At 43.3% G+C, this 24,978-nt stretch overlaps 1 protein-coding gene across 1 annotated transcript in view; it reads right to left on the minus strand.

The window, feature by feature from the left end:
• Positions 1-9,364: 9,364 nt before the first annotated feature.
• The window catches only part of SVEP1 (sushi, von Willebrand factor type A, EGF and pentraxin domain containing 1), a 122,413-nt gene continuing 106,799 nt past the window's right edge, over positions 9,365-24,978 (minus strand). Inside the window, exons 46-50 of the mRNA XM_064642767.1 lie at positions 24,307-24,477; positions 19,176-19,271; positions 16,408-16,503; positions 13,562-13,655; positions 9,365-11,933 (exon numbers count right to left, since the gene is read on the minus strand). Of these exons, the coding sequence (XP_064498837.1) occupies positions 11,903-11,933; positions 13,562-13,655; positions 16,408-16,503; positions 19,176-19,271; positions 24,307-24,477 (488 nt within the window). The 3' untranslated portion in view covers positions 9,365-11,902. The remainder of the gene's footprint in view (positions 11,934-13,561; positions 13,656-16,407; positions 16,504-19,175; positions 19,272-24,306; positions 24,478-24,978) is intronic.

A 24,978-nucleotide genomic window follows, 5' to 3' on the forward strand; every position in this document is an offset into this window, starting at 1 on the left:
GTGGTAGGGCAGAGCAACTTCTCATTGGACACCTCTTTTCTGCACTGGCATGGAAGCAGTGCTTTGCTCAGTGGGGATGCAGGGTCCAATAACCTCCTAAAAAATCCCATGAGCTAAGTGGGGGACCCTCTGTTGTGGGGCCGCCAGGCTGGTCTGAGTCAAGAGCTGAACCCGTAGGCAAAATACAGGCAACTGGGACCCCAGATAGACAGGCTGTGTGGCTATGGGAAATATCAACAGGGCTAAAAGTCTGTTCTCAGGCCTGCCACTCTCTCTCCTGAGGCAGGCAGTTAGAGGCAAGGGCGGCTGCTGCCCAGTGTCTCCTCCCAGCAAGCAGGAATACACCAGGTCTCACCTGGATCTTTCCAGACAAGCCTGAACATCACAAAATAAACTTATGATGCAGCTGGCTTCGAGTTTAAGGGTATTTTTTGTTCCTCTGTCCCAACAGGCATCTTCTTCAGCAGCAGATATGCAGCTGCAGTACTTAACATCTGGTTGCATCAGTCTCACAAACTGATCTGGTGAGCAGTGCTGCTGACGCACTGGCTAATGAGCCAGAGGGAACCTGAAATCCTGCAACTTTCTAGAGAAACTTTGTGAGGACTCAGCAGCCCAGAGCCTGCCCTGTCTGTCAGTCTGCAGAGCTGCACCAGAGGAGGATCTGCAACCAATTGCAAAAAGCAAATGTTAACCTGAAAGCTCAAACCCACTGCATCTCAAGGCTCAGTTTTGTTATCCACTGCAGATCTTTTTTATTTCTCACTGCTGCCAGTTGTTTGCTGCTTTTATGGTCCTGGTAATCCCCTATATGACTGGACATGTGGCCCCCACAGGGTTTCTTGTATACTCTGTCTGCCTTTGAGGCAGAGGTACGTGGTAGTGGTGACATGTGGCATCTTTCCTCCTGCATCCTCAGACCTCCCAGCACACCTCTGAGTGCCCCAGCAGCCACTGAGTGCAAACTATGCTTGGCAGTCATGGGTTGGCAGCAGTACAGCCTGGGAGAAGAGCTGGAAAGTCCCAGATCCAGCCCAACTGTATCTCTCCATCTTCTCTGCATGGCTAGGCAGATTACCTGATGCCTGTGCTTTAGTTTCCCCATCTTTGTAGATGACATCAATACCTGCAAGTCTTGCTATGGAAATTAGTTACACGTGTCTGTGGGCTGCAAACAGGCCAAGTTCACGCCCACCTGTAGAGGATCTGACCTGTAATATTCAGGACAGCAGCCTAGCATCACATCAATTGACATCCATGCTTAGTGTTTGCAGAAGAGGAGTGTCAAACCAAACCAGCTGCAGCAACACATCAGTTCCAGGAGGAACTGAGAGTGGCAGCAGTATCCATCCCATCTACCTACCATATCTAAGCAGGGATGGCAGAAGAGCTGGAGCTTCTTGCACCCTTATGTAAAAGCCCAAGCTGCTGTCCTGGCAGCCAACTCTGCCTTTGAGTGCAGGAGACTGAACAGTTCTGTAGCCCCATCATGGTACAACAGGATGTGACAAAGGACAAAACACTGGTTTTGGAGGCCAACCCTGGATTTCGACATAACAGCCACATGCTATTTTGAGAAATAGGGGCCAGTGCAGTTTCCTGTCAGTCTGCAGAGGGACAACAGTTTTGTTGCCCTAGGGAGGCTCTTGACTTTCCCCACTAGACCCACTAGGTTGTCTGCTCAGGGTCCCATTTGCTCTACTCCCCACCAGGTGAAAGCACCCCTGCTCCCTGCAGGTTGTGTGGCCTCACTTTTGGCCTTAAAACACCTCTCTGTGAGGCTGGTTGCACTGTGGACATAGGCACCCCAAATACAGATCCTCCAAAGTAGCCGAGACAACACACTGGGCATTGCTTCTCCACAATGTGGAGTAGTGCTGCCTCTGCAAGGGGTCTTACTGTGGGGCAGGGCAAGGCTGCAGGGCACTGGCTACTGTGGGTCTGGCTCAGTGGTTTGTAGCCCGGAAGATGCCCTGCCTGCACAGGCAGGGCACGACTAAACATCTCACCAATAGGCTTTTGATGCTTAAATTAGGAGAAGTCACTTTAACCATGGGCAGCTGATCTGGGTTGTGCCTTGCAGCCCCACTCTCCATCCGTGCCTTGGTACAGAGCAGGAAGATGTGGAACTGGCAGGAGTTGCCACTACTTCCCCACACATGGCAGACCCTGGCACCTCTGTGCACGTGTATGTGCATGAGGAAGGTATAGAATGTGATGGGGATATCAGCCATGAAGGTTTTCTAAGAGCAGAGATTTTCTGGATTAAGTGCCATCCAAGTCACCTTATTTCCCCATGGAAATTTTTGAGGTGTTGGACTATGTGGAAAATCCAGTTGTGCTCTTGTTGTCCTTTGACAGGTATTCACCCTGGCTGTTATTTCCTGCTCTAGCCTACTGATGCCTCAGATAGATCCTGATCCTTGATTTGATTTGAATTTCATTAAACAACACAGAAGGAAGGGCCTTCGCCCAACTGTGAACACTGATTACTGGGGATATCTGCAGCTGCTTTTGAGTCCAAAGACATCTGCTGGTGATGAGAACAGACCTGAGGGAGACAGAGCACCCAACCACACCTCAAATGTGACAGAGTCCTTTTTGTATCTGACAAGGAGAGCCTGACTTGACACCTGTGAAGGCAAGTTCTTGTACCACCCTGAACCTTCTCCTGCACCTGAACAGAGAGCTTTGGCTGGAACTCAGAAGAAAAAGGAGAGTTTATGACCTTTGGAAGAAGGGGTAGGCAACTCTGAAGGATGACAAGGATGTCATGAGGTTATGCAGGGAGAAAATAGAACAACCAAGTCCCAACTGCTACTGCTGTAAAAGACAATAAAATGTTTATATAACATATTGGCAACCAGAGGAGAGCTAAGGAGAATCTCAATACTTTATTGGATGCAGGGGAAACATAGGGACAAAAAACGAGGAAAAGGCTGAACTACTTCAGGTATTCTTTTCCTAGGTCTTTAATAGTAACATCAGCTGTCCTCATGGTAGCTGAGCTGGAAGACAGGGATGTGGAGTAGAATGAAGCCTCTATAATTCAAGGGGAAATGGTTACTAGTGGTGTTCCCCAGGGCTCAGTATTGGGCTCAGTCCTGTTCAAAGTCTTTATCGATGATCTGGATGAGGGGACCAAGTGTACCCTCAGTGGTCCATAAATGACACCAAGTTGGGTGGGAGAGTTGGTCTGCTGGAGGGCAGAAAGATTGTGCAGAGGGATCTGGACAGGTTGGAACAATGGGTTGAGGCCAGCTGTATGAGATTCAACAAGGCCAAATGCTGGGTCCTACATTTGGGTCACAACAATCCCAGACAGCATTACAGGCTGGGGGAAGAGTGTCTGGAAAGCTGCCCAATGGAAAAGGACCTTGGGGTGCTGGTCGACAGCAGCTGAATATGAGCCAGCAGTGTGCCCAGGTGGCCAAGAAGGCCAATCCTGGCCTGTATCAGCAATAGCATGGCCAGCAGGACTGGGATTGTACTACTCTACTTGGCACTGGTGTGGCCATACCTTGAGTCCTGTGTGCAGTTCTAGGCCTACCACTTCAAGAAAGACATTCGGGAGCCTCTGTCCAGAGAAGAATGATGAAGGTGGGAAGGGGTCTGGAGCACAAGTCTTAGCAGGTGCAGCCGAGGGAGCTGGGGTTGTTTAGCCTGGTGAAAAGGAGGCTCAGGGGAGACCTTATCACTTTCTCCAACTGTGTGAGAGGGGGTTGTAACCAGGTGGGGATCAGTCTCTGCTCCCAGGTAACAAGTGACAGGACAAGTGGAAATGACCTCAGGTTGCACCAGGGGATGTTTAGATTGGATATTAGAAAAATTTTTTCACAGGGTTGCCAAGCATTGGATCAGGCTGCCCAGGGAAGTGGTGGAGTCACCATCCCTGAAGTATTTAAAAGACATGTAAATGTGGCACTTGGTTTAGTGGTGGTCTTGGTAGTGCAAAGTTAACAATTGGACTCAAATATTTTAAAGCTATTTTCCATCTTAACAATCCTATGATTCTATGCTTCACTTTTGCTGCTCAGCTTTTATCTCTATTGCCCTAAGGCCCAATTATAGATCTTCTTGGCAATGTAGGTAGAGGGACAGGGCTCCTCCTTCTAATCTTCAGTGCTTAACTGCTTGATGGTTTTTGAAGTGCCAGTCTGTGTAACAAGTCATGCATCCCCAGCCAGACTGCATCCTCTACCACTTTTGCATTTTTTCATGAATACCTTGAAAGTCTGAAAAAACCCAGGAAGCTTCTTGAAAGCAGAAATATAAGAAATCTACTGCTTTGAGCTCTCTGACTTTATCATGTCATATCATGTCTAGTTTTAAACTAACTGAACTGATGAAGTCCAGTGTTTTCTCAGAGAAAGCCCAGCCCATATGCTTTTTGGTGCAATGGGATATCTGCTCTACTTATTTTCAATCCTATTTTTTTATATATCTCCACAGCCACACTCAGCGACTCCTCTCTGAAGTGTCCTCAGACATGGTATTTATACACAGCAGCCACTTGTGTCTGGCTTATGTAGTCTTACCAGGGATGAAATCAGGAGAACCCTATACTTTTAGAACATTTAGGCTGCAAAATCACACTCTGAGAAGGAGGGCTGGGCTGACCCTGTTGTGCTTTGCAATGTGATCCTTGGTGGCACAATCAGGGTCTGCTTCCTCCTGCCTGGCTGTGTTTATCTTCCCTTATTTATCTGCTGTTTCAGAGTGTCATGATTCCAACCCTTGAGAGATTCCTTATCCTCCCATGTGGACAGGAGCTGCCAGAAGTTGCTAGCTTCATATGCCAGCATACACAGAACTGGCGGCAACATTATCTCACTGGTGCTAGCCAGAGAGAAGTCATAACCTTGTGGCACCAAAACTGAGATTAAACAAAAATCACAGAAGCTCTGTTCTTGCATCCCCCTTGTGCTGTGGCCTGATCTTTGTTTTGCTCTTCTCTCTCCTGCCTAGGACTCCGCCAGTGTTGCTTCTTCCCAAGCATGAAGCCCAAAGCAGGCGTGGGTGGGAATAGCCAGGACATCAGCCTGCCTTCACACTCACCTCACTCCCCAGGGGTACGTTAATTTTTTTTTACCTCAGGAAGAACTGACTTGTCATTTCTAACTTTAATTTCACATCACTTCCCTTTAATATGATTATCCTTTATGTAATTAATTCTCATAGGTGCTTACAGCACTTCCCTGAAATAAACAGATTAATGAGCTGTTTATCCCTTACACCAGATTGTTAACCAAGCTATTTAATAAAATCAAACCAGACATCTGGTCTGACTGGGTAGCCATCTCTTTTATCAGCCTTCTGCATTCAGCTGACAGCAAATATTCAGTGCCAGGCACTTAGCAGCATCTCACCAGTGTCTGTAGGGCAGACACAGTTTTTCACATTTATTATAATCCCATAATGACTAAGGCTGCAGTCCAGAAGAATGCTTAAACTTGTTTTTAACTGCATAGGTGCAGCTAAGTACCCTTAATGGTTGTATGACATGACTATATACTTAAGTGCTTTCTAAACTGCAGCTTTATTGAGGTTGATCTACATAACTGGTCTACTCCAGCCTCCAGTTGGGAGGTCTGGAGACACACCATCTATAACGCTGCTGATGCTTTTGAGAAAGCACACAGAATCACTCTTGAGGAGAAAAGACAATGCAGAAAGAATTGTGTCTTGCAGAATTTACCATCTAAGGAGTCTTTCTGTTGTGCCTTTTGCAACCGGACGTGTCTATCTTGTATTGGCCTCTGTAGCCACCAACGTGCCTGTAACAAACGTGGGTAGTGCCCTTCCCAAAACTTCGTTCGCGAAGACTAGCCATGATGATTGAGGTTTCTCTTCTTGTCATACCACATAGTCTCCCATTTTGCCAGCATGGAAAAACTTTCCCTTACTGGAATTCCCCTAATGCCCCATGCCAGGTGACACGGGTCTGGAGTCATGCCCAGGTTCTCCCTGGGCAGAGCTGCAAGGCTGTCCCTGTTCAACACTGCCAATAATGACTGCAGGCACTTTTGCCCATATTCTACTCCCTGGGATGGACTATGGCCCTTCCTGGGCTCCCATGCCTGGTGCCTGGTGTTAGTGCCTGGCTTCACTCCTCTTCTGCCAGAGCAGACAGGCAGCAGCAGAGCCAGGAAGAAGTCCAGCTGAGAGGTTTTGGTTTTTGTAGAGCATGTTGTGAATCAACCCTTTGCTTGGGGAATCATTTATCTCCCTGGCTGAGCTGGGGATGGTCATGTAGCCTGGCTTTGGTGCTTTGTGTGGCTCGGAGGCTCCCAGCTGACATTAGAGTGCTCCAGAAACAGCCAAGGACAGTAATTCCCTTTATAATTCCCTTGGCACTGAGCAATATTTTGAACCTGCCTACTCTGCACAGAGGTAGATGGGATCTCTGCACATCGCTGGACTCCTGTGTCTTGTGTACCATCCCAGGACACTGCTCATGACATTGTCTATCAAGCTGCAGCCCCATGGACAATGCTGCACAAATCAGTTGTGAGCCACAGCAATGGGGCAGGTGCCCACTGGATGAACCCAGACTGCTGCAGAACAGGGGGAGAAGGGAGCAGCATCTTCTCCCCAGCTACTGCAAGCCCATCTGGATGTGCCTCAGATCCATACTTTTAGTGTCTGCCTGGAAAATGCAGACACCCCACCCCCCCTACAGCTGCAAACATAGCCTGTATCTGTAAAATGAAAAGGATGCCCAGGGAGTGCAAGAGGAAGGCAAGGCAAGGCAAGGCAAGGCATGGCAGCAACAGCTGGAGGAGAGCTCAGCTCCTTAGGGCTGTTGCTGTGTGTTGCAGAGCCTGCCAGCCTGCCTGCACCATCAGTTGGACAGCTTCATCACCCCTCCCACTGTGCCTCCCTCCCAGCCAGTGAGGCTGCTGGTTTCATATCCAATGAATCCTGGTCAATTCTGAGTAAGAAATCATGCCACTCCCAACTGTGAAGGAAGCACTATAGCCAGGATATTGAACACAAAGCAAAATAAACGGACTGTTCTGTGGAAGCAGTTAGGAGGGGAAAGGAGGTGAAGGCATGACTAAGAGCCAACTGGGAAAGCCCTGGGTTTGTTTGCAGAGCATAGATGAGCAGGGAGTGGCAGGCTGCTGTAATTGTTCTTTACCACCTGGTTGCATAAGGACAGACTGATTTCCTGAGACTGCTGGGAAAAGCACAGTAAATCGTCATCAAGGAGAGAAGAGTGCTGAGTGGAGATGCAGGGTCAGTCCTTACCATGTTCCTGGCCTGCTAGGTGGTGCAGGACAGGAGCATCACAGTGACAACCTGTCCCTGCACAGCAGCCTCCTTTTCTGGCCTTTGCAGAAAAGAGCCATGCACACAAGCTCTGGGTGCAAACAGAACTGGTGTTGGTCTGCGCCGAATGACATTGTCATAGCTTCAAAGTTTCAGGAGATAAAGAGAGAACTTGAGTTTTCAGGAGAATCTGTTCAGCAGATGTTGGTTGCAAGTGAAAACTTGGAAGAGGAAGATTTACATTCGGCAAAGACACTAAACTGGAAAGATTAAGGTGAGTGGTGGTCCACTGAGCTAGGAATGAGGTGTGCGAATGACATCTGCAGAACACCTACCATAAGTAAAGATGATAATCATGCTTAAATCTCATCTGTCTTTTTAAAATCTGTAGCACCTTAGTGGAGGAGGAGGTGCTCATTTCACCCATAAAATGGGAAGACTTGAAGTGACTTTCTTGTCATGACACAGCCTCTCCACTGTAAAAAACTCAAGTGTCTGTTTCATTAGACCATGCATGGTGCTTCTTGTAGCACAAAGTGGTCACACTGTCCACCTACATGAGTGACATCTGGCAGGATGGACCAGCCTGCACTGAAGAACCACCTCAATCAGCTTACGAAGAGTATCAGCTTTTTTAGTGCTTCAGGCTCAGCAGGGAGAGGTGGCAAGCATGCAGACTTTGATATTGGTAGGTACTGGCAACATGTCTGCCTACAAAGCAAGGCTAATGGAAGTGCAGCCTGGCTCCTGGGAGAGGAGCTTGCCATAAATGGGACGGATACGTGAAGAAGTGCTCTGCATCACGCGCATGAATGGAAATAACCTTGGAGAAATAGATCAATAATGGTACTGCATATTCTACCTGGCCTGCCTCTGGGTACTGCAATGCCCATCTCTCGCTGCAGGAAATGTGTGGTCAGGGTATGCTCTCCCAGAAAAGAATCTGCAGTGCGGTAAAAGCACCAGGGATCCTTTCTGCAGTGAGGATCCAAACTGCTCTAAAACAATTCAGAGATGCACAAACTGTCCTGTGCTGAGGTGCAAAAGAGATCACTGCTCAATCTGCTAAGGTAAAAAGGTAACTTCTCACAGTAACAATTGCTGGCACACATTAACCCTGTCCAGTGCCCCACTGTGAGATCAGAGCCAACACTCAAACCTTTTCCAATGTATTTCCAAGCAGAGAGACATAGGTGTCAGTAGACTCCCTTCAGCATTTTAGCTTGTTGAATTTTCATAACAAAGAGAACAGGGCCAGGGAAAGAGGCTGTTCTTACCACACTTCCTTTTAAATAAGGCAGTGCTCTGTATTTCTACAGCATGCACAAGATATGAGTCCACATGCAAAGGCAGCCCAGCTGTTTCCACTCAGGATTATCACCAGTATTTAAAGTACTGCAAATTTGAGATGTAAATTTCTATCTTTTCTATAAGATACACATCAAGTTTCAGGGCTTCTTTAACAGCACTGTCTGTAACCTCACACCACCTTTTGGGCTGCTAGCTTTGAAACACTGACCGCCTTCTGCGCTTCCAAGTCTCCAGTGATGCCTGTGTATCAAAACATCGGAAGGCTTACAATATCACCTCCAGAAACTCCACACCCTAAATCTTTTGACTGTTATATGCAGTCCTTGTTTGGAGGAGTGGTGTTTGAGTTACAAAGTTTTCTTTCTGCTACAGTACAAATTTACCTCATCTCTCCATGAATACGGTGCCCCCATAGCTTTAAAAATTCCAGTACTGGTGCAGTACAAAACAAGCCATATCTCCATCAGCTGTAAGCAGTGAGCGAAGCAGGTATTAATCCATCTCTTTATGCCAGTGGTAAATTTGGCCCTTACAGGTTTTAAAATATGCCCTAGCAGCAGATAGGATTTGAGAAATTAGCTGCCAAGTGCATTTTTATCTGAAGATCAAATCTGGACTAATCCAGCACATCCTTTTAAGATTGCTGACAATTATTTTGTTTTTTCCCTTGAGTGGAGTTCCATTTCCTTGATAACTGGGCTTTGCCAGAAGGTCCTAAAGGGTAGGTTAATATTGTTGTTGTGAGGCATTAAGAAAAGAATGCAATGTTGTCTCCATATGGGTACTAAACAGGGTGCAACTTTATTTACAGTGTAAAGTGCATCACATGGAAGTCGTTTAAAACACACAACAAGCAGTGACATAAATGACAATACAGTACTGGGTAGGGAGGGGAAAGTATTCCAGCAAGTATCAAAACATCATCAATAACACTAATATAACAGCCTCTAGTTTCAGCTACTCTGTCCTAACACCACATCTCCTTATGAAACTTGTTGACTGGGTTGATCTCGGGACTCCATGTACTAGTCACTATTGTGAAGCTGGGGTGCTAAAAGCCATCCTGCAGCCCTAACTCTCCAACAATGTCCTGCCATCTCTAAGCTCTCTCCTCACCACTGCTGTTCTGCTCTGGAGATGACCAGGGCAGAGTCAGGGGACATACCAGAGAAACACACTGGAAAAGGGACAAAACCATGAGAATGACATATAAATAAAGATCTGCTTTTCTCACTTGTACACTCTTTCCCTTGAGAAGTCCTGTGTGGCTCACTGCAGCTTCCCTTCATTTGCTGTTAAGGCAGCAAGGAGTTTAAGGAACAAAGTGCCTACAAATGGTGGTGATTATGGGTTGAAATGCGGACATTACTTACCGAACACTAACTTCAGTTGAAGCTGTAAACATCGGTGGCTGTGGAGCTGGGAGACAGAAGAATTTTGCTACGTGCTAGCAGAGTCCATTAGAAAAAGAAGGTTGTAGGAGCTAAAACCACAACTCTTCAGCTGGTTGCAGCTCCCACTGAGAAGGAATCTACATTCACATTAATCTGATCCCCTAATGACTCCTATTCTTTCCTCTCTGTTTTTCTTTTAATTGGCTGAAAGCTCTTACTGGCTCACAAATTCACTTGTTTGTTTCTTCCCCATTTCTGGTGTTGGGCTAACAGCCATCAGTTATGTGTCAGTATTTACTAGAGCCCTGTTACTGTGAGCTCATTTTGGTGTAGTATCACTTTCCTGTATACAAGTTCATGCATAAAAGGAAGGTACATCTATAAAGGGGTGAGGAGTGGGGCAGTTGTGCACACTCTTATTCAGGGGGGTGGTAACTAAGCAGGAATGCTACAGAAGGTGAAATTTATTTCTCCTTTTTCTTTCCCAATGCTGACTGTAAGTTACACTTTTCTATTATTACTGGGAAAAATGGAGCTTCTGATGAATGACTCTCAGGTTCTGACTCTTAACGACTTCTTTCATAGATCAGACTTTTTGCTAACTGATAACAATTACCAAACATGTGACTTTGAAAAATGCATGTGATTTCTGCCTTGCAATTCCACCACCCTACTTAATCATTGGTAAATCTTAGCATTTCAGTTCAACAGAGCATGACTTAATGATGGCATTCAGGTGTGTGCTATCTTCAGATGCAATGGGATCAACAGTCTGAGAATAAGAAATCTGACAGCATGTGTGCTCTCAGTATTTCTCAGCCAGCTGAGCATTTCTGCCCATGTGTGTACTCAAGAGAGGCCTTTTCCAGTTTTCTGAGGGTTCTGCATAACAAAAATACAGCCTTTTGGCAAGGGAATAGTGAAGCTTCATCTGTAAATGCAACTGGTGCCTTCTCCCTCCATCTTAAGGGCAGTCGAACTTTGGGACCCAAACCCCAGGTATTATTAAATCATTCACCTGGCAGATAGCTGCTAGATATGTACTTCATTTACACAGGAAAGGGATGGTGGTTACAAGCCAGTGGTGAATCCCATGGCAAATGGAAAGTGCAAGTTTCAGTGGTCCACCTGCTTCCCACTGCTGGATCCTAGATTTTCCAGCTTTAGAGCTACACCTGAACTGCCTGTAGGCCAAAAAGCTTCAAAAGCTCTTGTTGGCTAGGCTTGGTCCATCTTTCGCTGAATGACATGATATTCTCTTGTCTCTTTTACATTTTACCAAGACATCTCAGGTAAAATTCATGACGATGCCTCCCATTAAATAACTCTCCAACTAAGTTGATGTCACACAAAGTACTTTACAGAATCTTCTTCTTGCGCTCACCAGAAACTGTGGTTACAATATAGACTTTATCACATGTAGTTATAATTTATATCAACTTAACTTCAGAAACAGGCCCAATGCACAGTTTGGTGGCTCAGTTAACCCTGTGTAACACTTCTTTACTGTTGAGTTGCTGGATAGTAGTATGCTTTGGCAGCTGGTAAACAGAATTGCCACATTCCGTTTAATCATAGTTGGCAGTATAAGACAGTTTAATTAGCTCACTGTATGTAAGAAATGGGAGGGACTTCACTTTACACAACCCTTCAGTGGGCTGTAGGAATCTTTACATTTGTATGTGTATGTGTGTATGATGTCTGTGTAGCAGCATATATTTGATAATACTTTTGTAAATGAAAAATACAGAGGAGTTCTTTAAAAATTCAAAGGTATTGTAAAAACATATCACAAAATAAAATACAAAACAAGGGAGCTGGGGGTGGGGAAGGGAAGCAATGGACTTGATTTACAATGCATTAGATTCCAATGGTGCCTAGCCTGAAGAAAGATATCTGAATGTAGAACTGCTGCTCTGATGTTAAAAGGGATAGAATCCAGCCTTCCGTTTCCTGCATCAAAAAACCCAAACAAAATAAAATCAGTGCTGTACTGAACATACCAAATGAGATGATCAGTGAAGCACAAGAGGATGGTGTCTTAACTTATATCGGGGATTAGAGTGTCACAGCTTAATATGGCATATTGATAGGGGAAGAGACTGGGCATGGGAAACAGAGATATCTGACATTTAAGTCATGGCTCATCACAGGGTGGTTTAGAGCTAATCTTGTCCTGGATGCTGATAAAAACTTTTAGCCCTTTTAGCTTTCCCTTACAAATCATACCTTGTTAACTTGCAACAGCAAATCTTTGCTCTCATGGCATTTACTCCTGTTCTGCCTGTATGGTTTTTGAGTCCTCAGAATGGTATCATACCCCATGAAGAGCCACAGGCAGATGAGGCCAAAGTTTAACAAATTATGAAACAGATCTCAGCGCTTGTTTCTGTCCTAATTCCCTTCACTCACCTAGCTCTGTTTGGGAAACTTCCTCTCAGACAGCTCTTGAAGGGACAAGCTGCTAGACTGCAAACCTGCAGGATTAATGACCCTTCTTCTCTCAGACTTCACAATACTGCACAGAGCTATGGACTTGGACAAAAAACCCCAACAAAATGACAAAACAAGAAGAGTCTAGTCTGGTAATAGCCTGAAACTTTGCTTTGCCTCAGAAATAAAATCCATTATTTTCGGCTGTTATATCCACTGGATATGGGCTTCTCTGCTTCATGTCCTAAATGGAAATACTATTAAACTTCAGATGTGTACCTTTCACTCTAAAGCTGGATACTATTTGTTGGCAATACATTTAAGTTGCTTCACTAAGGCATATATAATCACAGCTGACAAATGAAAACTATTCATTTTGGACAATACAGTTTCTCAAGCAAGCATCTTTTCTATAGCTTTAAGACAAACTGCATATCAGAGAGATAGGGAGGAACATCTGTCACTATCTGTCCAGGAAGAAGACTAGAAAAACATTACAATGTCACAGGCTTCGTCTGTCTCCTGGAGCAAAATATTAATATTCATCTGGTTCTTATTTAGCTCTCCAGAATAATGACCAATGTGTTCAGCAGCAGCCTGTGTGAGTTGAAGTATAAGCATTTTTGCTTGCACATGTTTCATGGCCTTAGCGCTGCCAGGTGATTAGAACTGGGACTTGCCTCAGGGGCACAGAGCTGTACTCTTTAGATGATTACATCACTAAACACTGGGTATAAGAAGACCTACTATTTATAACATCTGTTTGCATGACCCTAGTCCTAAACATGGACCCAGCTGAGGCACATACAACTCAAAATGAACATTAGTAAACAGTAGGCCACCAAAATTTCCTGAAGGACATTCTGTATTACATTTCAAAAACCCACTTACATTTACACTATGAAAAATCAGTCTCAACATTGCAGGTGTGCCTGTCTGCTTACAAGTAAACCTTTCTGGAAGGTTGGCAATTATTTTGCAGAGTACTTTCTAAGGTCTTTCCAGACTGCCCATAAATCATGAGCCACCTAAAGGTCACTGATTCGCAGGATCTAGAGATGCTCAACATTAATAGCACATTCTTCATACTTAGAGTTCAGTAGGGTGTGATTCAGCCTACCTATGGGATAGTGCTCAGCAACACTTACCTAGAGCAGTCATGTCCAGTCCACGATGGGGGACAATAGCACCGATTTGGTCGTATGCACTTCCCACCATTTAAGCAAGGCAACTGGCAAACAGCTGCATACAAATACACACACACAAAGTTGCATTAATGAGCACACCCACAGCAAGTTGATTAAGGAACAGGGCACTGAAAATCCATCTGACATTATTCTGTTAAGAACGGACTGCTCTCAAAACTGCAACATTAAACATCAGCTGTCAGTCTGTTGTGAAAGATGTTTTGCTCTGGAAAGGGCAGCCTTAGAAGCACACCTCTGCTGAATGTGATTTCACTACTTCCACTACTTTTGCTATCTGCTGGAGTGTATGACTTGGATGAAACAGACAGTGTATAATTTTACATTGGCTTAAAAATTCTGTTATTTTTGCCGCAAATTAAAGCAAAAAAAAAAGAATGCAAGTGGAAGCAGGAGGAGGGACTACAAGAGTCTGAAGATGAACAGGAGAGTTTCTAGGAATAAAATGTTTTTTTGAAAGGAATGTGACAGCTAAACAGCAGCCAGGGCAAGCAGATACTAGACATGTTAAAAAAGTATAGAAATAGACAGAATAAGCAGAAGAAGCTAAAGGTCAGAAAGTCTTTTGCAGATCACAGCACACAAGGAGTAAGACTTCACAAAATGGCACCTGCATGGAGACAAGGAAAGGAAGCAGAGAACGACAGTAAGTTCCTGAAAGACACTGGATAGCCCGAAGAGGTGAGATTAGGTTTAAACAAGGCACTTGAATTAGAGACCAAACACTAGTCTGCCCTACAGGTCGCGCTGACCCAGCAGTGAAATGTCTGTACATGCTTTTGTGTGACAGTCAAACCCAAGGATACCAAGTAACCAAACAAAAGTCAAAGCTTCAAGTCTTCCTATCAATTTTGAGACTGAAAGATAAAGAAGCACACAATTTACAGAACAGATTTGGAGACTCACTTAATGAGGTCCTTCAAATGCAGACATTTATCTTGCAGAAAAACTGAAAGAATTTTAAGCCAATAATGGCATATGTAGAGGACAATCCTAAAGATACCAGTGAGGACAAACGCAGGGTAATATTTTTGCAAGGAATATGCATCAGAAAACACTGATTAATACGGAATTACAGGAAATGGAAATGAGTAATCACAGGAATGCAAAAGGAGATAGAAATACAATACTCTAATTTCTCTGGGCCAAACAAGAACAGCGGTAGAAGGTTATAAAGATAGATCATGCCTATGCAGTTAAGTGCACCAAGCATGTCATGTTGAAAATTACTTCTGATTCTGGAATGAAGCATACGCTTGAAACATCTTTAGCTCTCACTTTATGCACATAATTATTCCTGTGAGACCATCAGTTAATCAAAATATTTCTCTGTTATGGCAAAATGTCAATACCAGTAGCTAAACCACGAATTGATTTAAAAATGTCATAAGCAGTGGTTATGAGCTTTTATGAATGGGCCCTGACGCAGATGCAGTTGTTCATTACAATTTTTCCTTCAGCTGCTGAAAAACAAGTCAAGCCTGAAGAGATCTGAATTGCTGACCCAAAAGCTAAGAAGCCATCTATCCTCCTTAAGCACCTATTATAGCTGCAAAGCTTGTGAAATATGAGAGGAAATGATGCATTATGTTCTAGGAAAGAGTCCCTTCAAAAGACAGTAGTTCAAAGTTAAAATGTTCACTTTGGAACTTTAATTTGCTGAAGGATAGTTATGTTTGCAGTGCATCACACAGCTTATCCACCAGACTCACTATTCTTACCCGTTAAACAAATAATACAAACATTCATTAACAGGCATTAATTCCTCCTCCAGCTCACCCTATCAGCCACTTCAAAGTCTTGCAGGAAAGCAAAACTAGGCTTTCATGTTAAGTCTCTGCTAAAAATCAGTTAAAGTGCACCTGGACAATAAAAATACAGTGAAGAAAATGTAAAATAATTTTTTGAGAAGAGATAATATTTACTGGTGTTTGAGATTTAATAATGATTGAAAGACATTTCAGTGATCACTCAGTTGCTGAACTTTATGTCTGTTTTCACAGGCACAAGTGTTTCAAAAACTGACACTTGTTCAGTCTTGATATGGAACCACATATTCCAAACTTGAGTTCAAATATTATCCATAATTGCAGTCAGCCTCATCTCACACAAGCTGACTTGCTAGGGCACAAATCTGGACCCTAGAACCACTCCTCTCGCTACCCTTCACTATTTCGGTGTATTCCATGCCCTTCAGACTTGGTTTAGGTGCAAGGAAGATCTTTAGTAAAATGCAGCACATGTTAAATTTGTTCAGAGAACTTAGATGATACCTTAAGTAAGGTACCCAGATACCAAGTACCCATTAAACTCAACCACCCTCAAATCCTTGCTTTGCTGTGCTCTATTCCCTGGATCAGTACTCAGGCAATAAGTGGGAATCCAACAAACCAGACAGTTATGTGGTGAAAAACCTCTGTAGTACCTGCAGCTTGTCTGTGAGTTTAATGGTGACCTGCATGTGCTGAAGATGAAAATGAAATTCAAATACATTTTGGAATGGACAGTCTAGTTTTATTCTTTTTCTTGGAAATCCTCTGCTGTCTGCACTGCTTGTGAATGCTATCTGTCCTTTTTGGAAGCAAGATTTTCTGGGCATTTTAAAGAATCATCAGGGACTTCCTAGAAAGCAGTTTACAGCTGGGGACAGCAAATCCTCCAGGAATGTTATTGCAGGCCTGGGTTTTTCTGTGAGAAGCTTGGGATTTCTATAAGTCCTTAGTGAACTGTGCTAATTATTGCTAGTAGAGTCATAAAAAGCAAAAAAAACCCACAAGAAAAAGTTTTACCCATATGGCAGCGTGATCCAGTCCATCCAAGGGGGCAGTCACACTGGTAAGGGGCCACACAGCGACCTCCATTGAGACATGGCAGAATACATATTGCTAAGGAGAAGAGACAGAATTATCTCCCATGAAAATAAAGAACAAAGTGTTTGAGAAAACAACTTATGTTTAATTAGAGACTGTACTACCCCTCAAAGTGTTTGCATGCAGCATCAGTAGAGTTGAGCACGATCTACCCACAAGGCAGAAGTAAATATGTCTGGCACGGCAACCAGATATGAGAAAGAGTAATGACAAAGAAATGGACAGAGTGGGGAAATTGCTAGAGTCCTTCAGATGCTTGTAGGCTCTGTGTTCACAGGAAATGAGCCAGGGCTGTTTGCTTGTTTCTCACTTGTAATATCCATAGACATTGCCCACTTCTGTGATGGTGGCTAACAAAATCGGTTCATGCATGGATTCTCTGGGCTCCCACAATGTAACATCCCCAACAAGTTAATCTATGCCTTGCCCACAGAAAAGCACTTGGTCTGGGCCAGTGAAAATGTGCTGTGACACGTGACACCACAAGATCCCCAGGGAAAGATGGCTTTGACATAAGGCATTGTGGGTGAAACAGGCTATAGCTGGAAGCTGGAAGCTAAGTATATACCAAGCAACTGATGGCCTCTGGACTGAGCACCAATCAAACTGTGCTGCTCCTGTGAGCACATCTGCAAAACTGTTCAATGTGTTTATGATTTAAGGACCTTCACAAAACTATCATCTCCAATACCCTAAATGAATGAAGTACTTGTGTGAAAATGCTCTACTAAGAGCAAGAGTTGAGCTGGGTCTCAAATTTGGATCCTTGAGTGGCACTTTCAGTAGAGTTTTATACTGGGAGGGTGGGAGCTGCAGAGCACTGATGCAGAGTTCTTCCTCTTCTGCTGCACAGCAGAGGGCCAGCTGAGCAGACGCAGTCAGCCTGGACAAGAAAATAATAGCGAACTCCCATGGAGCTCACAGGACTAACCTGTATCACCAAGACATACTTGTATGAGTTATTAAACTAGTAGTGCTCTGTGTATTTTTTTAGAGTGGTCAGGACTCTCTCAGGAAGATTAATCTATCTTGTTTTCTGTGAAATTTACTGTGAACTACAAGATGACTGAATTCTGTCAGAACTCACTGTGGCCTTATCTTGAGAGATCAGTGCTCAAAATCCCTTTGACTTCCAGAACTCAACACCAAAGACTAAACCTATCTTATCTGTTCACTGGTGCACCTTGCTTGACAAGCAATGCTGCAAAACTGAGGGGGCACTAACCAGTTGTAGGAATTCTTTTCTCTTCTCTTAATTGCCCATGCCAAGGTAAAAAAATAGAAGACAGCTAGCGCCTGTATCTGCATGAAGTGTGATCTTGGTTAGTCAGCTGTCAAGGTCTGAGTTGGGACAACAGATCAAAATGACTGGGACAAAAAAATTTGCCCTCTAGTCCTGGAGAATGCTTCAAGTATCACTACTGATGGTAAGCTAATAAACTCAATTGTGGGATACCAAACACAGTTTTGTCAGACACAAGTCTCAATCCTCTTCTGCTGAAACTGAAACATGCAGGGCTGAGCTTGCATGTGTGGCTATGGTGATACTGACAGACAACACAGGCACAGAAAAAGAGGGGCTGTGTGAATGCACTACATAGCTGGAGTTTCTGTAACTGTAGAAAGACAAAACTTGGTGAATATCTTCTCCTCATTCTGTATCTACCTGTATCATATCATACCTGTATTTTGTGCCATGTGGAACTGACACTGCCACAGAGAAGACTTGAAAACTTCAGAGGCAGATTCAGAGGACCATTTTAAGATGTGATACATCTTAAATCCTTGAACCACATTCTTCTCCAAGAACTACACGAGAATCTGCACATGTTTTTGTAGGTCTCCATGTATACTCAGAGTCAGGGACAGTGACACCACCCCTGCTGCAGATGTTCTTAGATATGCTAAAGCTTTATGTCAGGGTCATACCAAATACTACACACAGTAAGGGTACTTTCCCTTTTTATCCACAGAGACCCATACCTTACTATATGTACAGCAATAAGGCTTCTCATGCAGCATCTATGCCAACATGAAAGGGCTAAACTTCCCAAATTCCTTGTGCTAAGACCACCATGAAGAAAATGGGAAACATGGCTCAAACTGGTATTCCCAATGTCACCCAGGGAATCTTTGACAGAGCTAAGTCAGATTTTACTCTTTTAGCCAGAACAGATCCACTTCTCTAACCATGACATGAAAAGCCAGCCCAGAATTTGTGGGGTACAGGTACACAGACCAGGAAGGACAGTGTGGAAAAGGGGACATGTTGCATTATTTGAACATTAATGATCAGATTCATAATCACAGACTGATAGAAAAGGAAGCCAAGAGAGTAATGCAGCCATCAGTAGAACACTCACATCTCTTTCATTCTTGTCCCTGTTCCCCAAAACTATCATGTATTGCTACTAAAAACAGACTTTGGAAAACTGAAGCAATCTGTTCTTCAACCATAGTGAAACAAAATCACATCAATTAAAAAAGTGCTTATTTTGGTTTCGAGATGTCAGGGGACAGAAGCAAGCCACCAGTTTCTCTTTCTTTCATTTGTCAAGGAGAATATAGTAATGATTTTTCTGTTTTTGGCTCTTATGCCTTTATTTTTTCCAGCTGGTTCACTGCACTGAATTCGCTTGTCTTACCTACAACATCCTTAAAATTACACTTAGGGATGATATACGTACGCTCTTCACAGAGACGACCCATCCAGCCATCTGGGCACGAGCAGGCGTTTGGTCGCTCACAGACGCCACCGTTCTGACACGGGAACCGGCAGACAGCTGAAAACAACACAATTTCATCACAAACTCAACATGGTGAATTAGAAGCTTAGTCATTCAGCATCTTGCACAGATCTTTGCAGTTGAAAAGCTTAGAGTAGAACAAACAAGTGCATTTGCACTTCCCAAAGAAGCATTATTTGATTTTGATTTCAAGGGCTACTTCTGTCTCTGTGTGTCTGATTAGGTACAGTAAGCCAGAGTGTGGGAACCACTAAGACAATCAAAAATTGTCCAAGACAAGAATGCAAACGTAGATGCTTTTAGCAAAATTGGGTGAATTACTTAGACAATGTTTCAAGGCTGATGCTATGTTTTATCTGCTTTCCCCACTAATCTTCGTAAAACAAGAAAAATATCCTATCTCATAAAAAACTATTACCCTCCTCTCCCCTCCCCCCATGCCTTCTAATTTAACTCTAGAATAGAATCACGCTTTCTTCTGACTTTGGTATGAAACACCAAGATAATGCTGTCTGGCATAATATAAGGCTTGTTGAAAGTAAAATTAAACACTGTAGCAGAACAAGCAATTTTTATTGCACTATCATCCAGCATAATGAGAAGTGACCAAAACGGGTGCAGCAGTGGCACAGTAAGTGTTTAATGCTGGAACCCGAAGTGTGACTGCTTGGCTTGCATACCTATTAATAAGCACATGATCATAAAAGTGAGGAATCTGGGGTGGACTCCATCATGATAGCCTAGTATGCTGCCTGGACGGAACAGACTTCGGACTTCATCATCTTTTCTATAACATTTCACCCTATCTTGGCTCACATATCCAGGGAAACCAGGACTACTTTACAAAATCAGGTGACAAGCTATGTACAAACATGTTAGACATAAAGATCATTGGAGGAAGTACAATTCTTTTTGTGCTGGTGTACATACTATGAAGATCAAAAACTGTGGCTTCAAGATGATGCTACAGAACAAATAAGTAATCAGACTGACATCTAATTAGTGGTAGTTATGAGCACAGAGTAATCTCAGGAAACTCAATCTGAACTGCTAATTGCATCATATCTTTAATTAGTTACTAGGTGAGTAAAATATGCATTTAGGCTTTGAGTGTTTCAGATCACGTTCAATATTAGTATTAAATACAGGCAGTGGATTAGCACACTGAAACACTGTTCAGACCTGAAATTCACACTGGAAAGAATGCAAATCTTCCCCTCATAGAGCCAAACTTGAGTCACTCTTGGACCTAAGCCATGCCAAGCTACAAGCTACATCTTGGATTCTGTTGAAATGAGGCCAAAGCTCTGCCATTTTACTTTTCAATCTCAAGAGCCTTCCCATCAAGTGTCAGCTGATAATGAGAATGGGAAGAGACCTTGGGCTCCGGCAAGTTAGCAGAAGTTGCAATATCTTAACGGCGATTTTGAAAATTTTTGTTGTAAAAATATCTATTACTACACAGACAGCTTGTCGCTGGGTGTTGACTAAAGCAGAATAATGTGCCAAACAGATTTCTTTTGTGCAATGAAACACCACTTAAAGCTTTGTGTGATCCACACCACTTAAACAATATCCCATGAACGTATAAAGGGTTATGAGATAAAAGATTTGTGTAGAAATGATATCCCACAATAAATTCAAAGCCCAGGAAAAACGGTCTCTAAAATGTATTTTCTCTCTCTGTCAATGGAGAAGATGCAAATATTCCAAGAGTTACAGAAACTGCTGTACAGAAATTTTTATGAATTACAGAAACTCCATGCCACTGCGCAATCCAGGATCTCAGGCAGAGATAGGCTATTCCTGGATTTCTGCCGAGGTCCTGGTTGTGAAACTGAATGAGACAGTATCATCCCTAGGTGTGCACTTGTTATACACCAATTAAGGCAAGCAGAGACTATTTGTCTGGACTATTTGTCTGTAGCTGTGGGGATTATTCTTAACTCGACAGACAAGACTAGAGAAAGGCACAGGACTGGAAGTTAAGCTGGGATCTCATTATCTTATTTTGGCTATTGTAAAAGCAAGCAGGGCAAATGCAGTCCTGATGTGCTGTGGAGAGAATAGGAACCATGAATTGTGACTTCAGTTACTGGTAGTAGATCTCACATCCATGGTATCAATCTTTTGAGATCTCCCTGTAAGTCCATGCCTGTGAGTTATCTTCACAGGACACAGAAGCATTGCACTGCTGCAAGACAAACATGGGTAAGAACGGGGAAAAATGTTCTCTTATCTGTTCTCAGCTTTGCCAAAAAGATTCCCTGTGGCTGCAAGTGAACAATTTCCTCCAGGCCTCAGCTTCCCTCTCATAATGCTCTTGTTTGCTGATGGGGTATGAACTTTTTGGTTGGCAGCTCCACACTGACCACTCCTGGTCAGCAAGATGTTTGCAGAGGGCAAACAGACAAGACAGATTCTAGAGCACTTCAGAAAGAAAAAACTGGAGTCAGGTAAGCTGTGTGCATCTGTGCAGCCTGCTGAGTCCTGCAGGCATTTACAATCAGGAGATCCAGGCTAATACTTCCACCCCTGAAACTCAGATCAGAATCTGGCCTGCAACCTCTAACCAGTGGTGATTCAGGCAAGTGCAGCTGTGGTGAGAGCCTTTCCTAAGAAGTTAACGAAGTCTGCTTTTAATTATAATATTTACGTTAACTAACCTGTTCAACCAGGACAGAACATTCCAAGCAGGCTTAGGACACATTAATAATCAACTCATACAGCCACAAACAAGAAATGCAGCATGAGTCATTACAAAGAGCGCTTTCATGTTGCTTCTGATGTAGACCACAAAGGCTTGGGTCCTGTAGGACTTTTGTTAGGCAAATCACTCACATGAACTAAAAAGCAGTTGAAAGATTATTTTGCCATGTGTCATGAAAATGCAGGACAGTCCTCTCAGAAACACTTTTAGTTCTTTTTAGTTCCCCCTTTGGTTCTTTTTAGTCCCCCTTTCAGGTGAAAAGAGGGGGCAAATTGTTATTCCCCTCCCTTAATACACAGGTTATTCTGCTTTGTTTTCCACCCTCATCTTCTATCCACCTCATCACTTTGTTTTTTTTGAAATAATTTTCCCTAATACATATTTCTCTGAACAGCTCATGTAGACTTCACACTACTGCAAAGAGGACAATGCTTTGCAGATCAGCCCTTCCTGGTTGTTGATACCCACTGTCAAGAACCTCTCTTAGCACAAAATTACATTCCTTGGCATAACGTAGGTGGGTTCTGTGTAACTAATAAATATTAAATAAAAACAAAAAGTAATGCTGGCAATAATAAAGGGGCACTTGAAGAATCTGAAGTGCCACAATCTTAAAGAGATAATATCCAAATAATTTTGCTAGTGAATTCTATCTTAGGCAGAGTAGCTATTATGCAGAGATCCCTTGAATTCTGTAGCCATCACAGTTTAGAAAGAAATGAAGACATACTTTTCAAACTTGACAAACTTTTCAAAAATGGCCTGGTGCTTTGAGAATGTAAATTTCTAACAGGACTTTTGGATACCTCATGACATCTGAAATAACTCTAGTGCTTTTACTGTACATCTTCTCTACTTGGCTACTCAGTGGGTGATTCTTAATGGCAATGGCAAGCCCTGTTTACAAAAACAAGAGAAAACAGTTTTCCAGGAGCACCTTCTCGATTCCTGGAATATTCAGGAGTTACAAGCCCACTTCTTTGGCTCTGGGTCTCCTCAAAATGGTCTACTAATCTGTGATTTTTAGGCATAATCAGATACAGAATTTTAACAGAGTGCCTGCTTTCATAGAGTAGGGCAACTCAATTAGATTAGGTCTTAGCATTCATAACATTTTGCTGTCAGAATTTGTACCAAAAAAAAGAAACTGACGAGGGGTTCTTGATTAGTCAGGCTTAGCACAGTACAGAATCCTCCACCCCCAAAGGGCTTCTGACCTAAACAGAAAATCACTGAGGGAGGAAGAATTGTTGCTTCTATTTTGACATGGGGAGCTGAGACTTGCAGGAGGAGATACAAAACCGACAACTCGGATAATGGCTCCACTGTTCCCAGGTGAGGGTTCTGGAACTTGTTCTCTTCTGTGTGAGTTCTCAAGCCTAGAGAATGGGGCTTCTTGTGACTGGGTACTGATGTGTCCTAAGGTTTTTTGCTTTCTAAACAAAATACCTACAGGTCAGTTTGTCATATGGTGGCTGTTCCCCAGTAAGACTCCATGGTGGAGCTAACTCATCAGCAGAAGGCTAGTCAAGCTTCTGATTTGGATATGGTAGATGGCAATATCTCTTCCACCAATGCCCTATAAGCCCGGAACCCTTTTGCTACTCCTTTTAAGTTAGTATTTGAGTACGCTTATATCTATTTTTAAGTGTTGCGTTTATTGTCTCATATGTTTTGTGTTTGTTTCCCCCATTTTCTTTTCAAAACTTTTTATTTATTTGAATCTTCTGTACTGAAGAGTTAATTCTGTAACTTAAACAAGTGAATGTTTTAGCTCAATAGACCAAAAGATTACATATACCTGCTGGTATGTCAAGGGTAGACAGGCTAGACATTGTCTTTGGTATATTTGTTAAACTCATGGATTTTCTATCAGTACTTAGTGTGTATTATTTAGTGAGCTGTATCAATCTGTCTTTGTTTTATTGCAAATCAATTTTTAGAGCTGTCACACTTTAAACATAGTGAGGGACTAAGCACTCATTTGTTCTATTTTGTTTTCTGCAGTGCCTGATTTTTGACTGTGGAAAAACTGACTGGCAGCGCTTATCTGAAACAGCTCAGCTCGTCAAAAAGATGGCTGGTTCTGTCATTTTCTTACAAACGATGACAGTATAAAAGATCCTCCCTCTGTGATACAACACTGTAGTGAAAGAAACTATAAGATTACCACAGACTAAGAGCAAAATTGTAGAAGCCCTCTCTCACTTGGAAATAAAGCAACAACCTGGACTTTAAATGCCCTGAGTGAAACTATGACTGCACTGAAACTAGCAAAAATTTCAATCTAATTTTTATTGCAGCTAAGCTCTGTGCTTACGGAAAGTTAAAATATGCTTCTATTCATTAAAAAAGTCTTACCTTTGCAGGTAGGTGGTGTTGTCCATGTTCCGTTTTCTAAGCAAATGCTCCGCAGGGGCCCCTCCAGCATGTACCCACTATAGCATGAATAGGTGATCATGTCTCCATACTGATAGAAGCTACCACGAATCAGAGCATTCTCTATGTGAGTTGGGGGACCGCAAGATATCTCTAAACAAAAGAAATAATCCACAGGTAGGTGAGCTGCAATGCCTACATGATACAGTTTCTAAACCTGGACACAGTGCTGTCCAGGGCAGGAGCCAGAGACACACCTGTGATGATAAATCAGTAAAAGGGTGTCCAGGGACCTGGACAAACTCGAGAAGTGGGCCCATGACAACCCCATGAAGTTCAACAAGTCCAAGTGCAAAGCACTGCACGTGGGTTGCACTTTCCCTCACAGACTGAGAGAAGAAGTCATCAAGGGCAGTCTTGTGGAGAAGGACTTTGGGGTTCTCATGGATGAAAAGTTGGACATGAGCCAGCAGTGTGCACTTGCAGCCCAGAAAGCCCAGGCTGCATGACTAGAGGAGTGGCCAGCAGATCAAGGGAGGTGATTATCTCACTCTACTCTGCCCTTGTTGAGACCCCATCTGGAGCTGAGTCCAGGTCTGGGGTCCTCAGCATAAGAAAGACATTGACTTCTTAGAGCGGGTCTAGAGGAGGGTC

This window comes from Pseudopipra pipra, chromosome Z (genome assembly GCF_036250125.1).
Source record: "Pseudopipra pipra isolate bDixPip1 chromosome Z, bDixPip1.hap1, whole genome shotgun sequence".
NCBI classification, from domain to species: domain Eukaryota; kingdom Metazoa; phylum Chordata; class Aves; order Passeriformes; family Pipridae; genus Pseudopipra; species Pseudopipra pipra.